The sequence below is a fragment of the Phocoena phocoena genome, chromosome 14 (genome assembly GCF_963924675.1).
Source record: "Phocoena phocoena chromosome 14, mPhoPho1.1, whole genome shotgun sequence".
NCBI lineage: Eukaryota > Metazoa > Chordata > Mammalia > Artiodactyla > Phocoenidae > Phocoena > Phocoena phocoena.
In genome coordinates, this window is record NC_089232.1 from 65,697,409 (window position 1) to 65,724,963 (window position 27,555).

At 48.0% G+C, this 27,555-nt stretch overlaps 1 protein-coding gene across 1 annotated transcript in view; it reads left to right on the forward strand.

Moving 5' to 3' along the window:
* The window catches only part of CAPN13 (calpain 13), a 78,876-nt gene that overhangs the window by 8,616 nt on the left and 42,705 nt on the right, over window positions 1–27,555 (forward strand). Inside the window, 7 exon segments of the mRNA XM_065890833.1 lie at window positions 4,147–4,225; window positions 5,170–5,285; window positions 10,884–11,017; window positions 17,196–17,370; window positions 18,303–18,377; window positions 23,148–23,233; window positions 27,249–27,323. Coding sequence (XP_065746905.1) covers window positions 4,147–4,225; window positions 5,170–5,285; window positions 10,884–11,017; window positions 17,196–17,370; window positions 18,303–18,377; window positions 23,148–23,233; window positions 27,249–27,323 — 740 coding nt within the window.

Sequence of the window (27,555 nt, forward strand, 5' to 3'; positions counted from 1 at the left end):
AAATTGCGAAATATTTTGTTCTAGTTCTGTGAAAAATGCCAGTGGTAGTTTGATAGGGATTGCATTGAATCTATAGGTTGCTTTGGGTAGTAGAGTCAGTTTCAAAATGTTGCTTCTTCCAATCCAAGAACATGGTATATCTCTCCATATATTTGTATCATCTTTAATTTCTTTCATCAGTGTCTTATAATTTTCTGCATACAAGCCTTTTGTCTCCTTACGTAGGTTTATTCCTAGATATTTTATTCTTTTTGTTGCAGTGGTAAATGGGCGTGTTTTCTTGATTTCACTTTCAGATTTTTCATCATTAGTGTATAGGAATGCCAGAGATTTCTGTGCATTAATTTTGTATCCTACTACTTTACCAAATTCATTGATTAGCTCTAGTAGTCTTCTGGTAGCATCTTTAGGATTCTCTATGTATAGCATCATGTCATCTGCAGACAGTGACAGCTTTACTTCTTCTTTTCCAATTTGGATTCCTTTTATTTCCTTTTCTTCTCTGATTGCTGTGGCTAAAACTTCCAGAACTATGTTGAATAAGAGTGGTGAGAGTGCGCAGCCTGGTCTTGTTCCTGATCTTAGTGCAAATGCTTTCAGTTTTTCACCATTAAGGATGATGTTGGCTGTGGGCTTGTCATATATGGCCTTTATTATGTTGAGTAAAGTTCCGTCTATGCCTACTTTCTGGAGGATTTTTGTCATAAATGGGTGTTGAATTTTGTCGAAAGCTTTCTCTGCATCTATTGAGATGATCATATGGTTTTTCTCCTTCAATTTGTTAATATGGTGTATCACATTGATTGATTTGCGTATATTGAAGAATCCTTGCATTCCTGGAAAAAACCCCACTTGATCATGGTGTATGATCCTTTTAATGTGCTGTTGGATTCTGTTTGCTAGTATTTTGTTGAGGATTTTTGCATCTATGTTCATCAGTGATATTGGCCTGTAGTTTTCTTTCTTTGTGACATCCTTGTCTGGTTTTGGTATCAAGGTGATGGTGGCCTCATAGAAGGAATTTGGGAGTGTTCCTCCCTCTGCTATATTTTGGAAGACTTTGAGAAGGATGGGTGTTAGCTCTTCTCTAAATGTTTGATAGAATTTGCCTGTGAAGCCATCTGGTCCTGGGCTTTTGTTTGTTGGAAGATTTTTAATCACAGTTTCAATTTCATTGCTTATGATTGGTCTGTTCATATTTTCTATTTCTTCCTGATTCAGTCTTGGCAGGTTGTGCATTTCTAAGAATTTGTCCATTTTATTGGCATAGAGTTGCTTGTAGTAATCTCTCATGATCTTTTGTATTTCTGTAGTGTCAGTTGTTACTTCTCCTTTTTCATTTCTAATTCTATTGATTTGAGTCGTCTCCCTTTTTTTCTTGATGTGTCTGGCTAATGGTTTATCTATTTTGTTTATCTACTCAAAGAACCACCTTTTAGTTTTATTGATCTTTGCTATTGTTTCCTTCATTTCTTTTTCATTTATTTCTGATCTGATTTTAATGATTTCTTTCCTTCTGCTAACTTTGGGGTTTTCTTGTTCTTCTTTCTCTAATTGCTTTAGGTGCAAGGTTAGGTTGTTTATTCGAGTTGTTTCCTGCTTCTTAAGGTGGGCTTGTATTGCTATAAACTTCCCTCTTAGAACTGCTTTTGCTGCATCCCATAGGTTTTGGGTCGTTGTGTCTCCATTGTCATTTGTTTCTAGGTATTTTTTTATTTCCTCTTTGATTTCTTCATTGATCACTTTGTTATTAAGTGTATTGTTTAGCCTCCACGTGTTTGTATTTTTTATAGATCTTTTTCTGTAATTGATATCTAGTCTCATGGTGTTGTGGTCAGAAAAGATACTTGATACAATTTCAATTTTCTTAAATTTACCAAGGCTTGATTTGTGACCCAAGATATGATCTATCCTAGGGAATGTTCCATGAGCACTTGAGAAAAATGTGTATTCTGTTGTTTTTGGATGGAGTGTCCTATAAATATCAATTAAGTCCATCTTGTTTAATGTATCATTTAAAGCTTGTGTTTCCTTATTCATTTTCATTTTGGATGATCTGTCCATTGGTGAAAGTGGGGTGTTAAAGTGCCCTACTATGAATGTGTTACTGTCGATCTCCCCTTTTATGGCTGTTAGTATTTGCCTTATGTATTGAGGTGCTCCTATGTTGGGTGCATAAATATTTACAATTGTTGTATCTTCTTCTTGGATTGATCCCTTGATCGTTATGTAGTGTCCTTCTTTGTCTCTTCTAATAGTCCTTATTTTAAAGTCTATTTTGTCTGATATGAAATTTGCTACTCCAGCTTTCTTTTGGTTTCCATTTGCATGGAATATCTTTTTCCATCCCCTTACTTTCAGTCTGTATGTGTCTCTAGGTCTGAAGTGGGTCTCTTGTAGACAGCATATATATGGGTCTTGTTTTTGTATCCATTCAGCTCTCTCTCGTTTTATAAGGAATGCATTTGAGATGCTGGGTTTATCCATGAGTGTGGTCTTTTTAATTTTGCAAATATTACAGAAACAGGGAATCAATATTTATTGAACAGGTCCCTTGTCTGTTGCTACACTCAGTATTTCACATCCTTCCTCCTTTGTAAAATGCAGACTCCTGCTTTGCAACTCTGTCGGGAGACCACTGTGAATGAAGCATCTAGTCCTCAGTGAGGGTTTGGTAACAGCAGCCAGGGCACCAATGGCTTTCTCATTTGACTCCCACTTTACATATGAAGAAACTGAGGTTCAGCAAAGTAAAGAAAATTGCTCAAGCTCACCCAGGGAACAATGCAGGTAGGATTCCACACCAGGCTCGGTTCAGTCACTCTCAGCACACCTACCCCTCCTCTGTCCATCATGGGGGTAAACCAGGGGTAAATGACGAAGAAGCTGCAGCTGTGCTGGGTCTAGAAAGCTGAGCCACACTGTCTTTTTTACCCCATCCAAAAACCTGATGGCCTCTACCCTCTTCTTTAATCCCTGAGTGGAGGATCTCCAGCTAGCCTCCACTGAGACCTTGAGTTCCCTTTTCCAGTAGAAGGTGAGGGGACAGCTAAAGCCACTGAAGTGCCCCAAGTTGCTTTGACACTGGGAGAGTTGCTTCCTCCAGGGCCCTGTGGAGAGCTGCCCTTCCTGCTGGTGTTGGGAGAGACCCCAGGTTCTGAGCAGCCAGGGGTAGGGCATAGGGTCAGCTGGATGCCTCCATCGCAAGGGCCTGAGCCTGAGCGCCCTGCCCTGGCCATCAGAGAGGGCTGGTTATGTGCAAAAAGATGGTGGGAGGAGGCCTGGTGAGGTGGGCTGGCTGACTTGTTTGCAGACACGCACACCTTTGTTTTCCCCTTGGCGGCTCCACCAGGAAACTGGCCGGCAGTATACAAAGGGCTGACAGGTCTCCCAAGATACAGGACTCCACACGTTCATGGCTGTTGAGTAGATGAATCTACTTTGCCGCCCTGCTCTCTGGGGACTTATTTGTCAATGTGAAAAGGAATGATACAGGAACAGTTACCAAATTATACAAATCCACACAATGGAAATCCAGGAAGAGCTGCACAGAGAGGATGCTCAGAATAATCCTGTGGGCTCCTGGTAGCAGGAAAACCTAGAGGCTGCTTGGGGTCTTCCAGAATCCGTCTGTGTGTTAGCCAGGGAGTGGGCAAGGTCCTGAATAATGTACATCCTCTGTCCTGTACAGCACATGGCTGGACTTGAACCTGGAGCTCAGAATGTCTACACTGACTTCTGAGAGATGACATTTCACGAGGAAGGCGTGGTCATGCTTATAAAAATTTCCTCTAATAAATGCATCCTCTTCTTTTTTGGTTGTTTATAAACTCCTAATGAAACAGTGCTGTTGGTACCAGGATGGCTGATCATTTGATGTAAGGATCCTGAGTCCTTATCTCTTGGCACAGATTGCTTATGCATTTATTGCCTTTTTGGTCAGTTACATATACACCCTTTTGACATCTGCCTTGCTGTTAGCAATAAAACCTGAAGAATGAGGGCAGCTTTCCTACCTCATATTTTAAACACCTGTTTAAAGAAGTAACCTCTACCCCTCAAAGACAAAGAGAGTGACGTCTTGGGTAGCACACTGGGAGATAGAGGAATGAAAGATGCTCATGGCTTTTCTCCCTCTTTTCTAAGGATTTATTGAAGGGTAAATCAGAGCCTCACTTCATCCTGGAAGGTGTGAGCAGTTTCGACATCCAACAGGGGGAGGCAGGTAAGAACTCAACCTCTTCCTTCCCAGCCCTGGATTGACGCAGGCTGCCCAAAGTCAGCCTCAGAGTAGGGGGGGTCAAGAGCAGTGCCCACCCAGACCCCCAGAATGCTGCCCCATCTTCTGAGGAGGCAAGGCTGGCACCCTCGGTGTTGCTGTGGACGGACTGTTCACACCCAGACCCTCAGCCTGGAAGTCGGCTCAGTAGCGTGTGTGCAGAGCTCTTTGGGGAGAGCAATTATCAAAGAAAAGGAGCAAATAGACAGAGAGTTTAATCTGAGCACTGAGTAGAGAGAAGCATCAGGGAAGCAAACGTTAATTGAACTTCTGCAAGGCTGTGCTAGATACTTTGTATGTGCTGTTTCGGTAAAACCATTACTCCCATCACCACCACCCCCCCCATCACTCCCATCACCACCACCACCCCATCACTCCCATCACCACCCCCACCCCATCACCACCTCCACCCCCATCACTCCCATCCCCATCACCTCCACCTCATCACTACTCCACCCCACCACCACCCCCACCCCATCACTCCCATCACCACCCCCACCCCATCACTCCCATCACCACCACCACCCCATCACTACTCACACCCATCACCACCTCCACCTCCATCATTCCCATCACCACCACCACCACCCCCACCCCATCACCACCTCTACCCCCATCACTCCCATCACCACCACCACCCCATCACTACTCACCTCATCACCACCTCTACCCCCATCACCCCTTTCACCACTACCACTATCTCCATAACCACTACCATCACCTTCTCTATTTTGCTTGGAACTGAACCCAGTGAATCTTTCTTCTGGTTCTCCTCTCTCAGACAGAAAAAAATGCATTATTCAGAAGGAGGTATGCTGACTCTGTGCAGTACACGGGATGGGGCTTCCAATTGTGTCCAGGCAGCTCTCGTGGCTTATGTCCCCTCCCAGGAGATTGCCGGTTCCTGGCAGCGCCGGGCTGCTTGACACAGAACCCACAGCATCTGCAGAAGATCCTAACGGACCAAAGCTTTTCATACCAATATACAGGGATTTTCCATTTTCCGGTAAGTGTGCTGCTGGGATGCTCCTTAAATGGGATTCTCTGTGAGCACAGGAAGGCGACCGTCGTGAAAGTTCTGTTGGTCTGGCAGCCCGAGATGTGGAAAAGACACTTATGTGTTAGTTACTCTGTGTTGGCTCGTGATCTGACGACACATAGGGAGGATGAGAGTTAAAATGTTTTCATGTAAATATAAAGAACGGCAGAAACAATCAGCAAAAGAGAAGAGTCATTCATCAAGAAGCCTGTACATCATTGAGATTTTGTCTGTCTATTCCTGTGCCATATCTGGTTATTTTGACTACAGTAGTTTTAGAATGAGTTGTAATATCTGGTGGCATAGGTTCTCCTTCATTATTCATTATGCTTGCCCCAAAAATATTTTATCTTGGTGATTCTTGCACATTTATTCTTCTATGAGAATTTTTAAATCATGTGTCTATTTAAAAAGAAAAGCCGGGCTTCCCTGGTGGCACAGTGGTTGGGAGTCCGCCTGCCGATGCAGGGGACATGGGTTCGTGCCCCAGTCCGAGAGGATCCCACATGCTGCGGAGCGGCTGGGCCCGTGAGCCATGGCCACTGAGCCTGTGGGTCCGGAGCCTGTGCTCTGCAACGGGAGAGGCCACAACGGTGAGAGGCCCGCGTATCGAAAAAAAAAAAAAAGAAAAGAAAAGCCACTGTGATGCAGAATAGAGCAGCATTAAATGTATGTATTAATTTGGAAAAATCAAACTTTTATTACTGTAGTTATTCCTTTCCCAAAAGACAGTATATCTTTCCATTTATTTGGAACTAGTTTTATGCCCTTCAGTAAAATGTTATAGTTATGTTTTGATATTCATGCTATACCCATCTTGGTAAATGTATTCTCAGATATTTTACAAGTTTGTAGCTAATATGAATGATTTTTCTAACTAGACGTTGCTAAAAAGAGGAAAGCTATTCCTTGTTTTATATTAAGTTGTATCTAGCCACCTTACCAAATTCTTTTATTAGTTCTAATTTTTTTCTTTAGTAGTGTCTGGATTTTTTTTTAGTTATCTAATATTATCCACAAAGATAATTTTGTCTCTTCTTTTAATATTTATAGAGCTTATTTTGCTCTTTTGCCTTGTTGCATTAATTAGAAGGTTGCAATTTTGAATAAGAGTGACAAGAGCAAAATCCTGAGGTCTCTTGGTTTTAGTGACATACTTTCCTGGTTTGTCATTCTTTTAATCCACTGTTAGATTAAATTTGCTAAAAATTTTATTAGAATTTTTACATCTATATCACATGTAGAATTGGCTTCCCATTGTTTGTTGTTTTTACTATGGAGTTATGCTTGCTTTTTAATATGAACCTATTGAGATTTACTTTGGTCTGAAATAATTTGTATAATGGCTGTTAATCATTGATTATCTGTTCTTTAAAAGTAAAATAGGCAATAGTTAAATTGTCTGGACCTATCTCCTTTTTATTTATTTATTTATTTTTATTATTTTTTTTTTTTGCGGTACGTGGGCCTCCCACCGCTGTGGCCTCTCCCGTTGCGGAGCACAGGCTCGGACACACAGGCCCAGCGGCCGTGGCTCACGGGCCCAGCCGCTCCACGGCACGCGGGATCCTCCCAGACCGGGACACGAACCCGTGTCCCCCGCATCGGAAGGCGGACGCCCAACCACTGCATCACCAGGGAAGCCCCTCTATCTCCTTTTTAAATATGATTTCTTAAACTCTTCTGATGTGTTCAATAGCTGTTGATCTGCTTGGGCCTCTTATTTCTTCTAGAGCTAATTCTTGAAATTTATATTTTGCCAAGAGAACCAACTGTTTCTTCTGTAGTTCCAAATTTATTGCACCAAAGTTGCTTATATAATTCTCTGAAAATTTATTTTATTTCTTCTAATTTGTGATTAAGTCAACTTTATTAATCCCTAAACTATATTTTTATTTTTCCTTTTTTCTTAATCCAGCTCTTCTTAATCCAACCAATCTACTGTATTAGTTTTTGAATGACTCAACTTTCAATTTTCATTGTTCTTTCTATTCTTTTTCTTTTAGGGTTTTGATTTCCATATAATTAATTTCAATTTAATTTTATTAATTCCCATTTACTTTCTCCTGGTCAATTTTATTGGTTTTTTGTTTTCTGAAACTATACACTTAATATTCTTTCTTTTTTTCTTCATGATAAAAGATTTAAGACTAAAATTTTCCTTCTCAGATCTTTTCTGTATCCATCAATTTTAATGTCAAATGTCTTATTAATTTTAAGTTAATATGTTTTTAGCTTTTTTATGATGTTTTTAGTTTTGATTAAGTTTTATAGGGGATCATCTCTTGGTTGTAGAATTTTAGACTTATTAGATGATGATCAGAGAATATAATTCATAAACTCTCACATTTGGGGAAATTATTAAAGTTTTATTCATGGCCAGGTCCACAACAGTTTTTATAGATGCTTCATGGACATATGAGAAGAGTATATATTATCCATGATAATATATCCATGATATATGGAATCAAGCTCTCTGATTTGCACATTGTATAATCTGCAATTATCTCTTCTATCTTGGCTTATTTTTTGTCTATTTGATTTGTCATATTCTAAAAGAAGTGAGTTAAAGTTCTTCCCCAAAGTTATAGTTTGGAGGGTTCCTCATGTTCTGGCTTTATACTTTTCCTGCTCTATTCTTTGGTGCCCAAATATTTATGTTCTTGCTCTCCAGTTGTTGCAATAAAGCTTACACAATATCCCTCTTTGCTATATTTATGCTTCTGAACTTGAATTCCTCTTTATCTGATATTCACATTGCTACTCCAGCTTCCTGTTACTTACATTTCCCTATTATATCGTTGCTTATCCTTTCACTATCAATTTCATTTTCACTACGTTACCAGTATATTTCTTGTCCAAAGAATATTCAAAACTCATTACTCACCATTGTTTCTTTCAGCCTTCATTTCCTCTTAAGATTTTTGTTCTAATTTCATCCACATTTGGTAGGAGTAGTTCCTTGAATAGTTTCCTCAGATTACGTGAGTATTTTTCATTTGATCTTACTTAAGAACAATATTTCGGTTGGGTTTAGGATTTTTGGATTACATTCCTTTTCCTCAAGAATCTGTAAACATTTCTCCATTGTCTTGTACCTTCCCCAATGTTGCAGAAGAAAAATCCAATGCTAATCTATTCTCTTGGCCTTGTATGCAACATATTCTCTCAAATTGCAAGTTTATATGAGGCGATCTCTCTCCTTGGTTCAGAAATTTCTCTAGAAATGTCCAGATGCATGAATTCCAGGCAAGATTAATCTTGCCTGGAATTCAGTGAGCACTTTCGTTCTGAAGACCTGCCTCCTTTTTCTGTTCAGCTGTTTCCCTCCATTTTTTCTGGGTGTCCTCCTTTATCCTGTTCTGTCTTCCTGAAGTCCAATTATTTGCATGCTAGGTCTTCTAACAAGCTCCCAGTTGATGCTGATGTTGCTGGTCCAAGGGTCACACTGAGGAGTTAGCCAGAGGGTGCAGTGTTTGGCTGTGTCTGGGCTCACCTCAGGGGTGCAAGTGTTGGTGGGGTGACAGGTAGTTAGGACAAACTGAGGCCCAGGCTGGACATGCTTTGCCCTTCTGGGTGGTGAATATAGTCCCACAGTTCCCCAGAAATAGCTACAAATGCTGACCTCTGTACATCTCATCATTCCGAGCTTGGGTACACTTCTCTGGAAAGGGCCCAGTGCCTGGGCAACTTGGATACTTTGCCCAAAACACTTCTGGTTTCCCTCAGACACTTGGGTACTGGCTCAATGGCACCAGCCAGCTTCTTGAAGGGCACAGACATTTTCCAGGTGCCAGCCCTCCTCACCCAGAGCAGTGAACCAGGAAACACAGATCGGTGGCCTCATTCTTGACCACCAGTCAGGCTATTTTCATCCTTTTTGGGAACGATGATCTTATCTGAGGTTCCCTTTGTATAGGGAGAACAAGTCTGGTCAGCATTACTGGTGTGGGAAGATGTGAGTGAGGGTAGAACCAACAAGAGGATCTCGTTCAAGCCAGGACTCACTCCTTCTTTGTGGCCTACTGTATGCCAGGCACTAACCTAAGTGCTGAACGAAAAGCCTGTCGAGAAACAGTTCTTACTTTCAAACTTGTGATCTCACCTTCACACACTCACCTGATCCCATCACAGTAGGAGGTAGCTCTTACTCTTAGCACCATTTGACAGATGAGGAAACTGAATCACAGAGAATTAAGTGTCTTATCCAGTATCTATTGCTCAGGACAAAAAAACAAAACCAGGACTGGAGCACGGTTCCACTGACTGGATACCACCTACTACACTTTGCTATCCAATTAAACCCCAAATCCAGATGGGTCTGTCCGTCTAGTATCCTCCTTCAAGGAGCTAGAGTTAGCTTCCTTGATGCTTCAGACAGGTTTCACGATCTCACTGTAATAGCATCCCTGTTGGCTCCCAGCCTCACCCTCCTGTGTATCCTACTGCAGTCGGGATGCAGATCCACAGCTGGGGCAGCACCAGCTCCAGTGCACTGGTTCATTAAAGACTGCGAGGACATCTTCTTCGTTTTGTCTCCACTGACATTTCTGTCTTGGTCTCCCTCCCTGCTTCGAAAGTGCATCCTCATGTGTATGCAAAAGCCCAGCATCTGAGACATCCAGCTGTGGGCAAGTCTCCCTGTCACCACCTAGCAGATGATGGATTGCATCCACCCAGCTTTACTCCAAGCCCAACTATCGGAGGCTTGCCTGAATCTTGTCAAGACTCAGGCCTGAAGCCAGAAGCCCTGTTGCTGATCCAGAGACCAGCAAACCAACTCCAAAAAGCTGGCTTTGTTATGAATTATCCTCATTTGGCAATGCCCCCGGGTGAACCATTAAGAGTTGAATGCTGAAGATTAAACCACTCTGTTTTGAAGAGGAGCATCTGGTTCATTTGCACGCTTAGCAGCAACAGTGCCAGCGCGCCTCATGGCGGCTGCTCTGCTGGCAAAGACAGCTGGACGTGAGGAGAGGAGGGCCAGGGGGAGGCTGTAACTGTAACAGTCCTCCCGAGCAACCTCACCATTCGGCCCCTAGGCTTCCGCCCACACTGTCGCCGCCGCATCTGGGATGCCTTCCCTGCGCCTCGCCACCTGCTGGAATCCTGCCTCCTCTCTCAAGCCTTCAGCTCCCTAAAGGCTCTCCTTCCCCATCACAACACTCTATATCTCCCATTCTCCTTTGCTACTCAGCATCTGCTCCCCCTACTGCCATTTTGTACACAAGATGTACCCGGAGAGTCTTCAGTGCGCCTGAATCTCACAAAGGACTTGCCGAAGTGAGGCAGGAGTCAGCCACAAAGTCCAGCTGGAGCCCAAGACTCCTTCCTCCCTGCTGTATTTTCCTTGATTAACTTGATCTGTGACTCACCTGTCAGTGGAGATGACAGTCCGGTCCCCCGTCCGCCAACCTGGGCTGGGATTTTGGTCTGGATAGACTTCCTTGTTGCACTGTGGTGGTGAAGTGGCGAAGGTGGTTATCTTTTGACCTGGGTCGGGGGGGCCAGCACCTCCCTCCTGCCCCAGCTCTACTAGGGCGTATATTCCTCAATCTCCTCCAGTTCTGGCAGTGTGGCCAGTGGGTGGAAGTGGTGATTGACGATCGCCTACCTGTCCTGAACAATGAGTACTTCTTTGTTAATCCTTACAACAAACAAGAGTTTTGGCCGAGCCTGCTGGAGAAAGCCTACGCCAAGTAAGGATGGGCCCGTCCCTCTGCCCAGGGCCTGGATGCTGGCCCTGCCTGCCCAGCCACTTGCCCTGACTGACGCTCCCCACCAGCCGGCGCTAAGACTTTTGGCAGCTCTGCTCAATGCAAGCGATGCCCCTGGGAGCTTCAGAGCCTTTGCCACCTCGCTGGGCATCCTCTATAAATAATCACTGTGCGCAAGGCTCAGCTGGAGCCAGAGGAGGGACCCAGAGACACATGGCGGGGGTGGGCAGGGCAGAGCTGGACAGAAATAGGCACTGACAACGGTATCACTGTAAGGGCTGGTGTACGGGCCCCAATAAAATGTAGTATCATGTTCAAAGTCTGCTGAGAGGGGCAGAGGCGAGAGACAGCAGTTCTGACCCACAGAGACTCAGCTGGGACTGCACAGAGGAGGTGGCGTTGAGCAAGGCCTTGAAGGATGGGTAGGATTTCAGAAAAGAGAGAGGAGATATGAGGGGGGGAGTGATTTGAGCAGTGACCCGGGCGGGACACTTGGGGACCTGGTGTGGCTACCGTGAGATTGCATTTATGACTGGGGGGCAGGGCGGGAGCTGCTTATTATTATATGGTCCAAACACCATGAGTCAGGGACTACCTTCTGGTGTTAACAAGCTCGAGGACTTATAAACTCCCCAGGTCACCTGTTTCACTTAGACAATTTGGGTTGCTTTTATTCAACAGCTGTGTATGGAGCATTTAATCCTAATCCAGGCACTGTGCCGGGCACTGGGAGAGACGCTCACGCTGGCTCAGTCGGGGTGTGCAAGAGTCTGTGTGTGTGTGAGAGGTCTCTGTCATCAAGACCCACACAAGTGAGGGACACATCGGAGCTGGAAGTCAATGCTAGGAGACAAAAGGTCAGGGGACCACACATTTCAGGAGAAAAATGAATAGTGGAGAGTGTCCTGGAATCAGGTTCCCCAAAGATCTTCCTAACCAATGCCTCATAATGACACATGGGGAAGCCAAGGCTCTGAATAGTGATGTGATGGCAGGTGTAAGCGATTAACCTGAGTCTACCGAGGTCTTTGGTCGTTTGATCAAGTGACATCATTTGGCAAGACTGAAGACCCCGCCCCATCCAATCCTGGGCCCTGAGGAGTGGTTACGGCCCCACAGACTACCCCAGTCCTTGTCCTTCTGGAGGCGCATCTCAAGGGCTCTTTTCGTGCATTCTTTCTTTTGAGCCAGCTTGTGCAAAACTAAAGCTGTTGCTCATTTCCAGTGTCAGGAAGAGCTGGTCGTTAGCATTTGAGAATGAAGCCCAGAAAACAGGCGAGGTGGATGAAGCCATCCATATGTTTGGGGAGGTTAATTCACTTCTAAGCTACTTATGCAAACACTGCCATTATCTTTCTGGGGTGGAGTCGGTGCTCACCGCTCCAGGGCCTCTTTTTTTTCCTTATTGAAAGGGGGGAGCATGGCAGTTCACTTGGAGAATTAGAAAGCTCGCAGATGAAGTGATGACTTTGACCCGATCTTGTTAACAGCTGACCTAAAGCAATCATTCAGCTTGAAAAGAAATGGGAAACTGGACCCAGAATCCACATTCCACTGCCTGAAGAAATCTAGTGCAGGAGAAAATGTTTCAAACTCCAAAGCTATTTAAAAGCTTTGCCCTCCATCCAAAGAAGGGGGTTATAGAATGCAGGAGGAAATCAAATAGAATTACAGCACATCAGAGCTAGACGGAGCCTCTGTCAGCATCAAACCCTACCTTCTTTGAAAGATGAGGAAACTGAGGCTTGGGGTGGGGAGGGGCAGTGAAATGACTCACCCAAGGTCACACCGTGTTTGAGGCCAAGCTGGGATCAGGTCTGTCCTCCCCAGTCACGTGCTTTTCCATCATTTCTTGATACCGTCAGTCCTAGAGGAAAATGAGTCGTCTTTTTGCATCTTTGGAACTCAGTGTCTGGCACAGAGGGACCACAGCGCAAGCATAGAGAACCCACGTGTCCAGGTGGAGATGGTCCTCTTTCCCTCCAAGGGTGTAGGCAATACCGAGTGAACATGTGGATCCCAAACTTTCAACCATTCTTGCAGCTGGGGAGTCAGAAATGAATTGGTCAAGTGAGTCAGATGCGGAGGGGAAAAAAATCTTTGTTTGCAGGGGTTTTTTCCCCAGAGGTCATAAAATAGGAGAGTGGGAGACAAGATCTGGTGAGCTGCCTAGCATCCTTTCTGGAATCTCTGTGGCTCAGAATTATAGCCTTTCAGCATCCTTTTTGGATCCCGATTTGACATCTGAATTCTCCCCCCTCTCACATCATTGCCAGGCATGTAGACATTTCCCCAAAATGAGGCTGAAGCCGAGGGGTGAGAAGAAGACTCTCTCAGAATTCCTGGGTTCAGGCGACACGCGTAGTGACAGGTGTGGCGAACACAGTGCTCTCCTCTTTCCCTCCCTTTCTATTTCCTGGCAGCAAAGGGAGCTAAGAGTTGACTTGTCCCTGAAGCATGAGCAGGGTCTGTGAGCTTCTGTTTGTAAAGCAGAGAGGGAGAGCTCGTTGTCTAAGCACGCAGCTGCTGCTGGGACAGGCTTCGTGGGCATCGTGGAGACACGGCGAGAGAAGGCTGTGGAAGACACCGAGAGGGGGCCACTGGCCGTGGGTCCCTCCCCTTGCGTTGGGTGTCTCTGTGGTGACTGCAGAGAGTGGGAGGTTCATGAACTCAGACCGTCAGACAAGGCCCGTAGACACTGAGGCAGTGGCCCTGAAGTGACAGGGCAGAGCCAGCAGCTGCTTTCCTGGTGTGGCTCCAGTGAAGCTCTCTTGGAAGCCAGAGGGGGGAGGTCATGCTGGTGGGCTCCGGAATGGGTTCCAGAACCCTAGTCTTGGTGATCTTCCAGCGCCCTCAGCAAAGCCCTCTTAATCGAGGACCCAGAGCCAGAAAACGTGGAAAATCAAGTGAGTCAGACGCTGAGACCTACCTAGGCACGATCGAAGCTTTGCAGTTGATTAAAAACACTGCAGAGATCAGAGTCTAATACCAGACAACCCTGGTCAGAGAGAGGGAGAGACAGAAAGATAAGACTTAGAACCAGTTTAATAACGAGCTGAGATCCATCTGCCACCTGGTTCCTGTAGAATGGCCCTTGGGTTCTGTGGATCCTTTGCTTTCATTAACACAAGACTCTCTAAGCCGTCCATGGTGTTTGTGCCTGGGACGGTGTCCTGCTGAGAGCGGCTGCTTGATCTGTATTTGCTGAAATGAGTTTACGTGAATTCTGGGGGACCCCAGGAGGAGAGAACTGCAGAGGTGGAAGTATGGTGAGAGAGGGGTGTCTGAGGAGCCCCAGAGCTGATCCAGGTGAAGGGCCAAGGACCGGGAGGGGTCTTGTCCGAGGCCTCGGGCCCCAGTAGAGGCGGCAGCAGGGTGGACCCACGCCTGACCCCCACGTGGTTTTGCATCACCAGAAAGCAAGCCACAGCTGGAGCTTTTCTGCGGCTACCAACCTGTATGGGGCTTGGCCTCTGCTTCCCCGTCAGGGACAGGAAAGCTTAGGTCCCGGCCGGAGGCCTGAGTGACTAGGCAGTGTGGGAACATGCCCACTGGACAGCTCTGACACCAAGAGGCAGGGTCTCCTGCCTGGCCTGGCTCAGCTCCATGCTGTTGTGGGTTTGCCCAGCCTATATTTTAGGAGCCCGTGGGAACCTTTCCAGTTCACCCCATCGACAGGAACTTGAGTTCTCAACACAAATCTGACCTCATGTGGCCCCTGCTTCAGTGGTTCTCCTTGTCAGTGATCAATCCGCCCTCTCTCCCGGGAATACCAGTCAGTCCATCATCACCCCCACTCCACCACGCTCTTCCGGCTCCGGAGCCTACCTGATTTGATTCTTCCTCCCCAGAATGTCCATCCCACTGTCCAGACCTGGATAAAACTCAGTTCAGAGTTGTGACCCCTCTCAGAAGCCTTCCCGGGACCCCCAGTTACTTCCTCTCTGTTCCAAGGTGATCCACGCGCTCTCACAGCAAATAGACACCCAAGGAAGGCAAAGCAACCCGACGTGTCCTTCTAAGGGGAGAGCATGTGGGTGGTGAGTGCTGCTGTGGAGGGGTGGACGAGTTTGGCGGTAGAAGCAGGTGAGCATGGACTTGCTGTCCTGATCGTGCTCACAGCAAGCACACCTCCACAATCCAGACCCTCTCCACGTGCTGTGCGCGCTTCACCTGGTAGCACGACCGCAAGACCCCATTCCCCGGAGGAGCAAAGGGGGCCTTGAAAAGCTCAGCCTCCCGCCCGAGAGGAGAGCTCACGAGAGGGGAGGCCAGCAGTTGGGCTGAGCAGATTGGCTCTTGAATCTGGAGACTCTCTAGTAGGTGACTGGGGGAGAATTGGGAGGAGGACAAGATAGGGCAATAAGACAGGGCATTTCTCAGGGTGTGGGTCCAGAAGCAGAAACCCCATGGGAGGGTGGGAAGAGGCATTTTTTAAAATATTTATTATTTTTTAAATTTATTTGGCTGAGCCGGATCTTAGCTGTGGCACTCAGGATCTTTAGTTGCCACATGTGGAATCTTCGTTGCGGCACACGGGATCTTTAGTTGTGGCATGCGGGCTCTTACTTGGAGCATGCAGGATCTAGTTCCCTGACCAGGGATCGAAGCCGGGCCCCCTGCATTGGGAGCATGGAGTCTTAACCACTGGACCACCAAGGAAGTCCCGGAAGAGGCATTTTGGAGAACAGGTCTGAGAGTTCTAGGTGGTTTGCTTTGGGGATATGTTATGTAAGCCTCACCCTCACCTGTGTTACCTTCAGTGACATCACCTCCCTGGTGATTCTGGGGGGAGTGGGTTAGTTCTGAGGATGGGAATGGGGATTCTGGGTCAAGCTTCACACAGAGTAAGAATAGAGGCTGCCTATGGCCACAGCGAGCATCACAATTGTTGACTGTGGGCTCTTGGAGGGCAGGAACAGGGTCTCATCCATCTTTGAATGCTCAGTGCCTAGCAAGGTACCCTGCACACAACCAGTACTTACCACTGTTGTTAAACAGGAAACAGTAGATCCTTTTTTTTTTTTAACATCTTTATTGGAGTATAATTGCTTTACGATGGTGTGTTAGTTTCTGCTTTATAACAAAGTGAATCAGTTATACATATGTTCCCATATCTCTTCCCTCTTACGTCTTCCACCCTCCCACCCTCCCTATCCCACCCCTCTAGGTGGTCACGAACCACCTAGCTGATCTCCCTGTGCTATGCGGCTGCTTCCCACTAGCTATCTATTTTACGTTTGGTAGTGTATATATGTCCATGCCACTCTCTCACTTTGTCCCAGGTTACCCTTCCCCCTCCCCATATCCTCAAGTCCATTCTCTAGTAGGTCTGTGTCTTTATTCCCATCTTGCCCCTAGGTTCTTCATGACCTTTTTTTTTTTTTTTTTAAGATTCCATATATATATGTGTTAGCCTACGATATTTGTTTTTCTCTTTCTGACTTACTTTACTCTGTATGACAGACTCTAGGTCCATGCACCTCACTACAGATAACTCCATTTCGTTTCTTTTTATGGCTGAGTAATATTCCACTGTATATATGTGCCACATCTTCTTTATCCATTCATCTGTTGTTGGACACTTAGGTTGCTTCCATGTCCTGGCTATTGTAAATAGAGCTGCAATGAACATTTTGGTACATGACCCTTTTTGAATTATGGTTTTCTCAGGGTATATGCCCAGTAGTGGGATTGTTGGGTCATATGGTAGTTCTATTTTTAGTTTTTTAAGGAACCTCCATACTGAAACAGTGGATCCTTATCATAATAATAGCCAGTTTTTATTAAAGGCTTCCCTTGTGCCAGGCACTAGGCTAAGCCCAGCCCCACGAGGTTAGGTAACTTGTCCAGGTGAAGCAGCTAAGTATCTGGTGAGACTGGGATTCAACCTTTGGCCCGTGGCTCCAGCACCTGCATTCCTAAGCTCTGTACAATACTGCCACCTGTGGGGCTCCCCAGGCCCAGGAGACCAGGAGAAGGAAGCGATAATGGTGGCATGTCGCTAGATTCTTTATCCAGGAGAACAGAAGGTGGGTGGGTTGCCATAGCCCAGGGGTGGTTGGGAAGTCCTGGAAAATATGCAGAGGTCCGGGTACACCCTCCCTGTCTGGGGGCACCAAAGGCACCGCAGGGGTCGATCTGCCTTTATCCCTCCCAGGTTTCATGGGTCCTATGTCAACCTGCACTATGGCTACCTCCCTGATGCCCTGGTGGACCTCATAGGAGGGATAGTCACCAGCATCAGCCTGCCTTCCTCCTCGTCTGACCTGATGACAGTGGTGAAGATGGTAGCCGAGGCAGGCTCCCTGATGACCTGCAGCACCCTGGCCGGGGTGAGTAGACCAGGAATCTCGCTGCACTGGTTCGAGCCTTTCCTCGCCCAGGAGTGTTCAGCCACTGGCCCATTCGGGGGAATGGCCAAGTGACCATCGCGGAGCACTGATGCTGTGCTTTACTGACACCACCTCATTTAATCCTCACGGTAGCCCTCCATCTGAAATAGGGATCGCAGAATTCACTTACAGAAGAAGAAATGGGCTCAGAGAGGCTAAGTAAAATGCTTACCGCCACACAGCCAGTGAGTGGCTGAGCAGGGGTTCAGACGCTGTCGTCTGATACTGAAGCCTTTGCCTAGTGCTTCCCTGTGACCAGAAGCAGTGGGGTCCAGAGTGAACGGGGGGCCCTTTGATTCTCACTGGCTTTAAAGGCAGCAGCCCAAAGGCAGAGTACCCCATTCTGAAAAGCCTGAATGACCCTCCAAATTATTTGAGTCTGTTCTGAGACAGCCAACACCGTATCCCTGAGGACAATTCCTTCATTCTTTAACCATGTGGGCTTTGAGTCACACACCCCTAGTCTGCAATGCCACATGAAACCAGAATGCACTTTAAACCCCAATTCCTCATAGCTTGGAGGTGGTAGGTCTTCCCAACTCCCACAAAATGCCCAGAAGTTATGTCTTGTGTTGTGTCTCATTGATAGCAAGTAATTGGAGAAGCCAGCAGCCCACGTCCTCAGGACTTGGTGGCCTTCTGTCTGTCATGGGGTGGTCTCCTGAGGTGTGAAATGCTGGGGCCTCAAGCACCCTACAGCCTTCAAACTCTGCCTCTCTAGGAAAGAAATCCAGGAACACATGCTGTTCCGACGTGAGTCAGTGGGATGCTTTTCTTCTGGCTACAGCCCGGCTGCTGATTGAATAGTGCTTTTCTGTCTTTTTGAAGAATGTGTGAATGTTTAACGCTTGGTCTGCTTTTCTCCTTTGAAGCCGACAACTGAGTCCACAAGGATGGCAAACGGGCTGGTGAGTCGGCATGCCTACACAGTGACTGGCGCTGAGCAGGTAAGGCTCTCCATGAACACGGTGCCCCAGGGTTCTTGCTCCCCTACACAGGAGTCAGAATCACTTGCCTCGGTGAGCCCAAGAAGCTGAAACAAGTAGTGATCACCCTTGCCTCCACCATGTCCAGGCCCATCATGGACAACCTCATTCCCTGTCTTCATCCAGTAGTTCTGGTGCCCAGTATCCTCATCCCCCAGGGACCCACCAAAAATCTTACTATCCTTGAATGGCCTCAGACAGGCAGAGTGTCTAACTATGCTGGGGGATTAGCCCAAAAAGAAAGCAGAATTAGCTACCCAATTGAATTTGGAGAAAATTTTGCCCCAAAAGGGTTTTATTTGTTATGTACCAACTGAACTGCTCTGAAAAAGACACTCGAAAATGCAGGGGCTCAAACGAGATCAAGTTCACTACTCAGCTAGGCAGGTGATTCCAGAGCTGGTAGCTGGCTCTGCCACCTGCAACATGGGGCTTCTATCTGTGAGCCCACGGCAGCTGCCTCAGGTCCCCTCATTTCCCAGCCGGGGGAGGAGAAAGAGGCCAGGGCCACTTATACATCCCTAAGGAAGGCACGTATCAGTAAAGGCACACACCATTTTCTCTCAGATCCAATGAGTCTGGACCTAGTCACGTGCCACCCTGAGGCCCAAGGTTGTCTGGGAAACATGCCATCTAGCTGGGCTGCCATATGCCCAGCTAGAACTTTATTCCCATGAATGAGGGGAGGATGGCTACTGGGGGACAGTCTTTCCCCTTGATGCAACAACCAACTTTGGGTGGACAAAAATGCATATCGTCAGTGTGTGCAGTAACGTTTGGTCTGGAAAACACGACTAAAGTCCACCCTCCTCAATTCCTAAATGAGAAGCCGACACCTGAGAGGGGAAGGCCAGGGCGATAGAGCTGCTTGAAATGGCCGGGCCCAGCCACCACGACTCCTGGGTTCCCATCTATACTTATACAGCCGTGCAGGGACAGCACTTCCTGGCCTTGTGATGATTTCCCACAAATGTTCCCCCATCTCTGTAGTTCTCACAACTCTTGAGGTCTGATAATGTCTTCTAGGTCATAAGAGACAGTGTCGCAAACCCCAGGGTCCATTTTTCACAGGTATTTATGGGCCAAGGAACGCAGAGTATCAGCTTCTATTTATGGCCTATTTCTCATATCTGCCTTCCCTCTCTGCGTGTAGTCTCTCCTGTCCATTGACCTAAGGTCAGTTACTCCATTGCTTTGTGTTTGGGTGAATGTTCCAGTCTGCAAAACAGAGGCAAGGTGGGAGGGAGACGCAAGAGGGAGGAGATATGGGGATATATGTATATGTATAGCTGATTCACTTGGTTATAAAGCAGAAACTAACACACCATTGTAAAGCAATTATACTCCAATAAAGATGTTAAAAAACAAAACAAAACAAAGCAAACAAACAAACAAACAAAAAACCAGAGGCAGTATTTTCTCTCCCGCCTTCCTCCCTAAGGAAATCAGTACCAAAATGCTTCCTCTGCACGGCAACTGGAGGAGAGTAGGCACCTAATAAATGCCTGTTGGATCAGTGGACGAGTATGCTTGCATGAGTGAATGAATGCATTTGTCTTTGGCCTATGAGGATGACATCACGGATTCTCCATCATAGAATATGTGAGGAGCTCCAAGGACATTTCCCACAAGCAAGGAAGAGACCCTGATAAACCGAAGCCATAAGAGATCCCAGTCCCAGTGGTTCCAGATGCCCTTCCTCTGGGATCTCCCTTGCCCTTCTCTGAATTCTCAGTGGAGACAGACAATACCATCATCACATCTGGCCACGGATGGACATTCTGCTCCCCGTAGCTCCCCATCCCGGATGTGGACAAGTCTAGGTTAGAGAGAGAAAGTCAGCTTTCTTGTGTGCCAGCCTTGATCCAGGCAGTGCTGCCTTGGATTACTGTGTTGACAAGACTTGGGCTCTGCTTCCGGACTTGGAAAAAGAGAGCCGTGATCAATGAGTGACATCTGTGCTGGGCATGGAAGGAAGGAGCCATGGTACCTGCGTGATGTGCTGGCCGTTCCTGGCAAGGCCCTTTTCATACATTGAGACGGCCTTTCTTTCTCCTCTGAATGCAGGGGAGAAGGGACTTGTGTATCCAGAGGTCCAGATGGCCATGGAATGTGAGCCCCGCAGAGGCTGGCCATGGGGATGGCAGTGACTGCCGGCTTATAGAGCAGCCAAGTAAACACCTAGGGCCAAGGTCACAGAGGTGAACTGGGGAGTGGAAGTGCGGGCTTGGCTGGGGTTGGGGCTCGTGATGATTCTGCTCACAGCCCGGAGGTTTCCTCCCCCACAGCACACGCTTTGAGTTGTTCTTATAACACACAGCAGTCTAAACAGGACACTTCTGTGACAGTAGGTGATGAAGACCGTGTGTCCTGCATGATCCATTCCCACCATTCTTGCCACTCTGCGGCTGCTGACGCTTCCCAGCCTGTGCTCAAAGGAGCACCAGCCTGGTGCGATGCTCTATGAAAGCAGTATTCGGATGTTAACATGTTAAAGGCTCTGAGAAGGCCTGTATTAACAATGTATTAGCAATATAAGTACAGCTTGGTTTTAATCTACCATTAGCCATGAAACCATTTTTTTCTAGGAGTAACAATTAACTGCCTCTGGAACTTGCATTCAAGAGAATACTTTCAAGGAATTATTATCCTAGGACAGATAACCTGGATCACCTCTTCCCAGTGGCACCCTTTCTGAGAGATCTGACCAGGGTCAGGGTACAGTCAGCAGCCAGGAGAGTGAAGCAAGAAAGCCCGCCCGTTCTCAGATGCAGCTGTGACCTTAGCCTCGAAGGTTACGCCTGAGGCACTTGGCCAAGGCCCATGTGATCACCAACAGAGCACTGTCGAAAAGAAGTGACACGGTCAGACAAGCGCCCGAGAACTTGATTAAAGGTTCTTCCTGCAGAAAGAGGAGGTTATAACTCTGACCACAAGTGGTAAGATTAAACCAGCCCATAAATGCAGTGAGCTTTTTAATCTGCTCACCCACCCTCTGGGCGGGACACAGACAGGAAGATAAATGAAATTGGCATGTTTTACTATGCACCTGGCTGGGTCAGTGACTCCCCGGGGCCAGGGGGTACGTGTTTCTCTGCATGCCTCATTTAACCCCTTCCGGGCACTGGCCCCTCTTCTCCCCTGTGCCTGCCTGAGCCCCTGACTGTCCCTTAGGCACTGAGGGTGGCTCATTAAGCTATTTGGGCCACCAGCCGCCCGTTTCTCACGTCCCTGTTCCATGGGCTCCGTCACATGCTGGCAGTTAAGAATACACTGTGTGCAAAGCCTGGGGTGCCTGGTGGGGGGCAGAGAGGGGCACCCGCATCCCACGTGGCATTAAAAGAGTACCTTTCACTGCAGTGTCAGCTAGACGGAAGTAGACAAGAAAAGAACCATACCCAAGCTGGGTTCTTGGGCCCTTGTCTGACCACACCGCTCCTTCATGCCACTGCCCTACTGGTAATCACGTGCTGGCCCAGGTTTACGTGCAAGGTCAGGGTCTCGTCCACATGTGAGTATGAGCTGGGCCCGGGAGCAGCTGTATCCTTTATCCACTCCCAATTCCAAAATTAAGAGCCTGGGCTTTGGGGACTGACAGTGGCTGGGATCAGAGTTCCTCCTCTGCCACTTACTCTGTGGCCTTGGGAAAGTTGCTTAACCTCTCTGATGCTCAGTCTCCTCTGTAAGACGAGGATTATATGAATATCCACCTCAGAGGATGGAAGGCCGTAGTGCACATCACACACTCAGCCAGGCCTGTCTCCAAGCCCTGCCTCCACACACGGGTTTCTTTTCCACGTGGGAATATTCCACTTGGGACTTTCTCCTGTGACCTGGAATCAGTGAACAAGTCCGCTCCTTCCTCACCTCTCCAGGCCTCTGTCTCCTCAGACAACATTAGCACAGATCAATACTGCCGCTACAACTCAATCATGCTTTAATTCCTCTCACCAGGCGGAGGCCTCCTGGATCCAGGAACATAAGTTCAAAGGGTTGTGATTGTTTTGTTGTAACTTTTCAACAAACAGTCCTGCCCTCTGGCCTCGGTGGTCTGAAGGAGCAAGTGTGCCGGCCTCTGTATCTGGGACAGATGATGATGTGATCCCCTGGGGAAGGAAGGAACGTTCAGGCCACGGGGATGCCCTGCTCGCTGACAGAGGCAGGCTGCCAGGGGGGCCGGCTGCAGCCCCGGGGCCGCAGTCTAGGAGGGCTCCACTCCCAGGCCTCAAAGGTCTTGGTCGTGCTCAAATCAGCCTCCTACTGGCCTTGCTCAGGACAGTGCTGTGGAGACCCCAGCACAGCTCCCAAGGGGCCGCCAGCAAGGAAACAGCTATTTGAGTGGAATAGAGATGCCGGCTGTGACAGGGCATGGAGGAGGCTGGAGACCCATAAAGATCTCCCCTCTGCAGCCCATGGCACCATCCGTGCTATTTACCTGCTGTTGTCTCAGCTGGCTCAGATTTTAGGATGCAGTCGTACAGACTGAGGAAGCTGCGCCTGCCCTTCAAGGTGCTACACAGAAAGAAGGACCGTTTTCTCCTAGGTCTCATTCCAACTCCACACAGGCAGAGACATTGATTTTTTTTCCTTTCCATTTTTTTTTTTCCTGCTGCAGCCAAATGAGGTCAGAAGTTAAATCAGTGCTTGGAGGTGAAAAGCAGCTGCATTCATATCCCTTCTGCTGACCCTTGCTGGAGACCACTGACAGTTTTCCTTTTCTGTTCTTTGCAGATTCAGTACAGGAGCGGCTGGGAATAACTTATCCGCCTGTGGAACCCCTGAGGCAAGAGCGAATGGAGAGGGCGCTGGAGTGACAGGTACGGCTTTTGGAAACCTCTCTCTCTCCTTCATGGAGACCCGGTGTTTGGAGAGCATTCTGACCCATGAGGGCAGCAGGTAGATCTCACTGCAGGTCTGTCCAGCTCACACCTGTGTGTGACTTTCAGTCGAACTCACACTCCCGTGATACCATTCACCAAGCATCATTTAAACACCTGCTGTGTACTCCGGACTAAGTACACTGTGCTGGGTGGGTGCTGTGGGATGCATACAGATGACAAGAGACAGTGTCTGTCCTCCAGAAGGAAGCAGTCTTGAGCGATGAACCCATATACCTAGAATAAGTACGAAATTAAAAGAGGGGCAGGGTAGGGCAGGAGTCAAGTTCTACTTGGCAGACAGAGATGGGGAGAAGGAGTCTCCTTCCATAAAAGGATCCCATGGGATTCTGACCCAGATGATGCCATGTCGTCAGGATGGAAAAGACTTCATTCTAGGGGGAGCTGGGGAGCTGAGGCAAAGATCTGGCTGATCTTTTGATTCAGTCCACCTGCATCATCCATCCTGCCGTATTGGTCCAGACTCCCACGAGCAGCCAGCGCCTTGCTGGTGGTAGGAGTGAACAAAGCTACGTGGGTCTCAGATGCCTCTGCTGGCCGTGTCCCAGGCAGTTGCTCGCTGACCCAGCTGATCTATGGGGCCCCCGCTGTGTGGTCTGTAGTTCCTGGAGAGCTGGGCTGGTGTTTTCCAGCTGCCAGGAGGATGGATCCCTGGTCCCCACCCCTTTGCTGACTAAGAATGAGATGACAGGCCTGAGAGGGATGGCAGGCCAGCCACAGGGGACTGGCTCCTCTCAGCAGCCAGCAAGGCCCAGCCTGCCCGCAGGTCTCTGAGGGCCTGTGTTAGATCCACGGAAAGAGTCGAGACACGTTGGCCAGCCGTGGCAGCTTAGCACGAGGGAGAACATGATCTGAAAGGAAATACATCGCGTTCAAGCAGGTGAAAATCAATACACGGAGAAGTGTGTTCTGGAGGCGAATGCAGAGTTCTCCCACCCCTGCCTGAGCCTGATGCCCCAGGCTGGGCGGTGCCCACCAGCCGAGGCGCCTGCACAGGTGGGGCTGGAGGGTAGGCATATGAGAGAGAGGGAGAGGCAGAGACACGAATTCTTAGCATAAACCTGGGTGTGACCTCCCTCAGATGCCCCCTGGAGAACAGGGCAGCTGAATCCCCTCCTCCCGCACAGAAGGGGAATGAAATTGCAAAACCACGAACCACTGGACAATATTTTTACTCCCCGCCGCACTCTCTCCTTTTATGTTGCCTCTGTCCTTTCTTCCTCCCTGGGGATATCCATGGCCCTTTCCAGCCCTTCCCAGTCATCACCCCAAGCTGCCCAATATGGCACGGGGTGGGATCCGATTAGCCTGAATCCCTGATTCGGGGTTGGCTGTTGCAGTAGGAGTGGAGGAAGGGCAGATGTCAGAGGCACAGTCCCCTTGAGTAGAAGAGGCAAGAAATTCACGTGAGCTGACGTTCTGCCCACGTCCCCCAGGCTAAAGATCAAATGACCAGTGATGGCAATAAGGGACCCCAGAGGTCGGGGAAGAGAAGCTTCCCATGGGCGGGCCTGTTCAGGGAAAGCGTCTTGAATGGGGTTGAACTGGAGTTCAACCAAAAAAAAAGTATGACTCACTTTGGAAGCCATCCCTAGGTAGGCGGGAAGTGTCGGCTGCTGCGCTGAGCCAGAAACAGTGGCTCAGCCTGTGTTCAGGGCCAAGAAGCTGGCCTGAGGCAGAGGAACCTAGGGGAGACGTGTCGGGGGCTGGAACCAGAAAGCCTGGTGCCAGCCGAGAGGTTTGGATTTGTACCTACAGGCATGGGGGTTCACAAAGGCCTTTGAGCAGGGAGGAGAAGTGTGCAGAGCAGAGACGGGGGATGGACCCTGCCACACCTACTCTGGAGGGTCACGTACCCCGGCTGAGGGCTGAGGTTCCCCATTCCCCACCAGCAACCGGGCTGGAAGGAAGCGATATGGCCGCATCGTCACTGTCTCCGTGCACTGGTCGATTTCTTCGCTACGTTTTTTAAAATTATTTATTTATCTTTGGCTGCGTTGGGTCTTCGTTGCTGCGTGCGGGCTTTCTCTAGTTGCGGCGAGCGGGGGCTCCTCTTCATTGCGGTGCGCGGGCTTCTCAGTGCGGTGGCTTCTCTTGTTGCGGAGCACGGGCTCTAGGCACGGGGGCTTCAGCAGTTGTGGCTCACAGACTCTAGAGCGCAGGCTCAGTAGTTGTGGTACATGGGCTTCACTGCTCCACGGCATGTGGGATCTTCCTGGACCAGGGCTCGAACTGTATCCCCTGCACTGGCAGGAGGATTCTTAACCACTGCGCCACCAGGGAAGCCCCTTCCCTACGTTTTAAGGAGTGGAGACAGATGGGGAGGGCGGGTGGTCTAATCTCAACCATAATGGAAATTTCAATCACACATACTTAAAGACAAACTTGCATGAATCAATAGTGTATTGATTTACACTACATTTATTTTCCCTTACACACTGCAGAAAATGTAATTATCACTTAATTATAAAATTACCATTTTACAATAACACATCTGACTGGCTCGGCCTGCAGCCAGAAGCCTGAGTGGTCCCTGCGTTGCTCTCCCGGCACAGAGGTGACCCAGGCCCTCCATGCAAGTCAGTTCCAGAGAACTGGACCCTTCCAGAGAAGGGTCCCATTACACTTTTGTGCCTTGGGGGCCGTCACCTATGGATGTGCCTCCACTTTCAGGAGTGGGCTGGGAAGTGACAGATGCTCCCTTCTGCCTGTGAGGTCTCCCTCCTTCACCGCAGACTCTAGAAGTAGCTTCTGGAACACATTATCCCAATGAAGTAGACGGCTTTAATTATTAATTAATTAAGCCAGCAAAAAATTATGGCATCCCACCATGCACCAAGGCATTGTGTTAAAGCCCTATGACGGATAATATAATGGTGAGCGTGGTCACTGATCTCATGACACTTGGAATCTAATGGGGGACAGCAAGAAATAAACAAGCACTAGTAACACAGGGTGCTAAGTGCTGAGATGGGAGTGGTACAGTGTGCCATGCGGGCTCGAAGGAAGGGCACCCCAGGGGGGACAGGGAAGGTTTCCCAGCAGAAGTGCCTTTCAGGAGGAAAGATGAGTAAAAGTTATTGGGTTATAGGACTGAAAGGAGGAAGTGTATTCCAGGCAGAGGAAGCATCATGGTGAAGGCCAAGGCGGGTCTGGGTTGGGTGCTGCCACTGCCACCAGACACACAGGTATTTCTAAGGAAATGAAGATGTTCATTATTGCTGGAGTGTACGGTTCAAGGGCAGGGGGATAGGGAGCTGCTCGGGTAAACCTGGAGAGGTAAGCAGAGGCCAAGTTCTCTTTCAGAGTTTGAAGTTCATCCTGAGAGTAAAAGGGCAGCACTGATGTGTTTTAAGCAGGGAAGTGCCCTAACCAGACTTCTGTTTTAGAAAGATTGTTTTGATTGGAGGTGTAGAGTATGAACAGGAAAGCGGGCCGGACTGAGTTCCGGGAGACCGGTGAGCAGTCCAAGAGGGAGATGAGGGTTCTTGAACTTGAAAACAGCAATAAGGATGGAAATAATTCGACGGCTTTGAGAGGGGTTTAGGAGGTAGAATCAATAAATCATTAATATTTGGTGATGGCTTGGACGTGGAGGGTATGAGAGAGAATAACCCTTCGTGTTCTCACTTGGGCAATAGAAGGAGGCAGAGGATGAGTACATTTTGGGATACGTTGATTTCAAGGTCACGGTGGGGCTCTGGTGGAGACAAGGAATGGACCATAGCATGTATCCATCTGAAGCTCAGGAAAGAGGATGGGGCTGGGAGACAGCTTGGAAGCCATCAGCATAGAATCACCAGGTAGAGCGACACTGTCCACTCACACCCAGAAACTACTGGAGGCCTGTGCAAAGGGCCCCTGTCGGGCCATGTGTGGTTGAGATGAAACATCCCAGGAGGTCTCATCCTATGGTCTGTCTCTCCACGCCCAGGTCTCTGGAGTGGCAGAAAACCCACGACCGACGGAAAAGCCAGTTGTATGAAAATAAGGATGATGGCGAGTTTTGGTACTTACACTTTTTTCAAAATTAGATTTTAAATCTTTAACTATTGCCCAAACCCTCAATCCCCACCCTTTTCCCTAAACTTTTGTGAGAATAAAGATTCGCTTTTCAGAGATCTAGGTAGAAGGAGGCTATTTTCTCCACCAAGACACAAAAGCTTTGAAAAGGAAATTGTGTGTTCTCTCTTTGCATGAAGGGTATTTCCTCTCTGAAATGTTAGAACTCTCAGGAAACG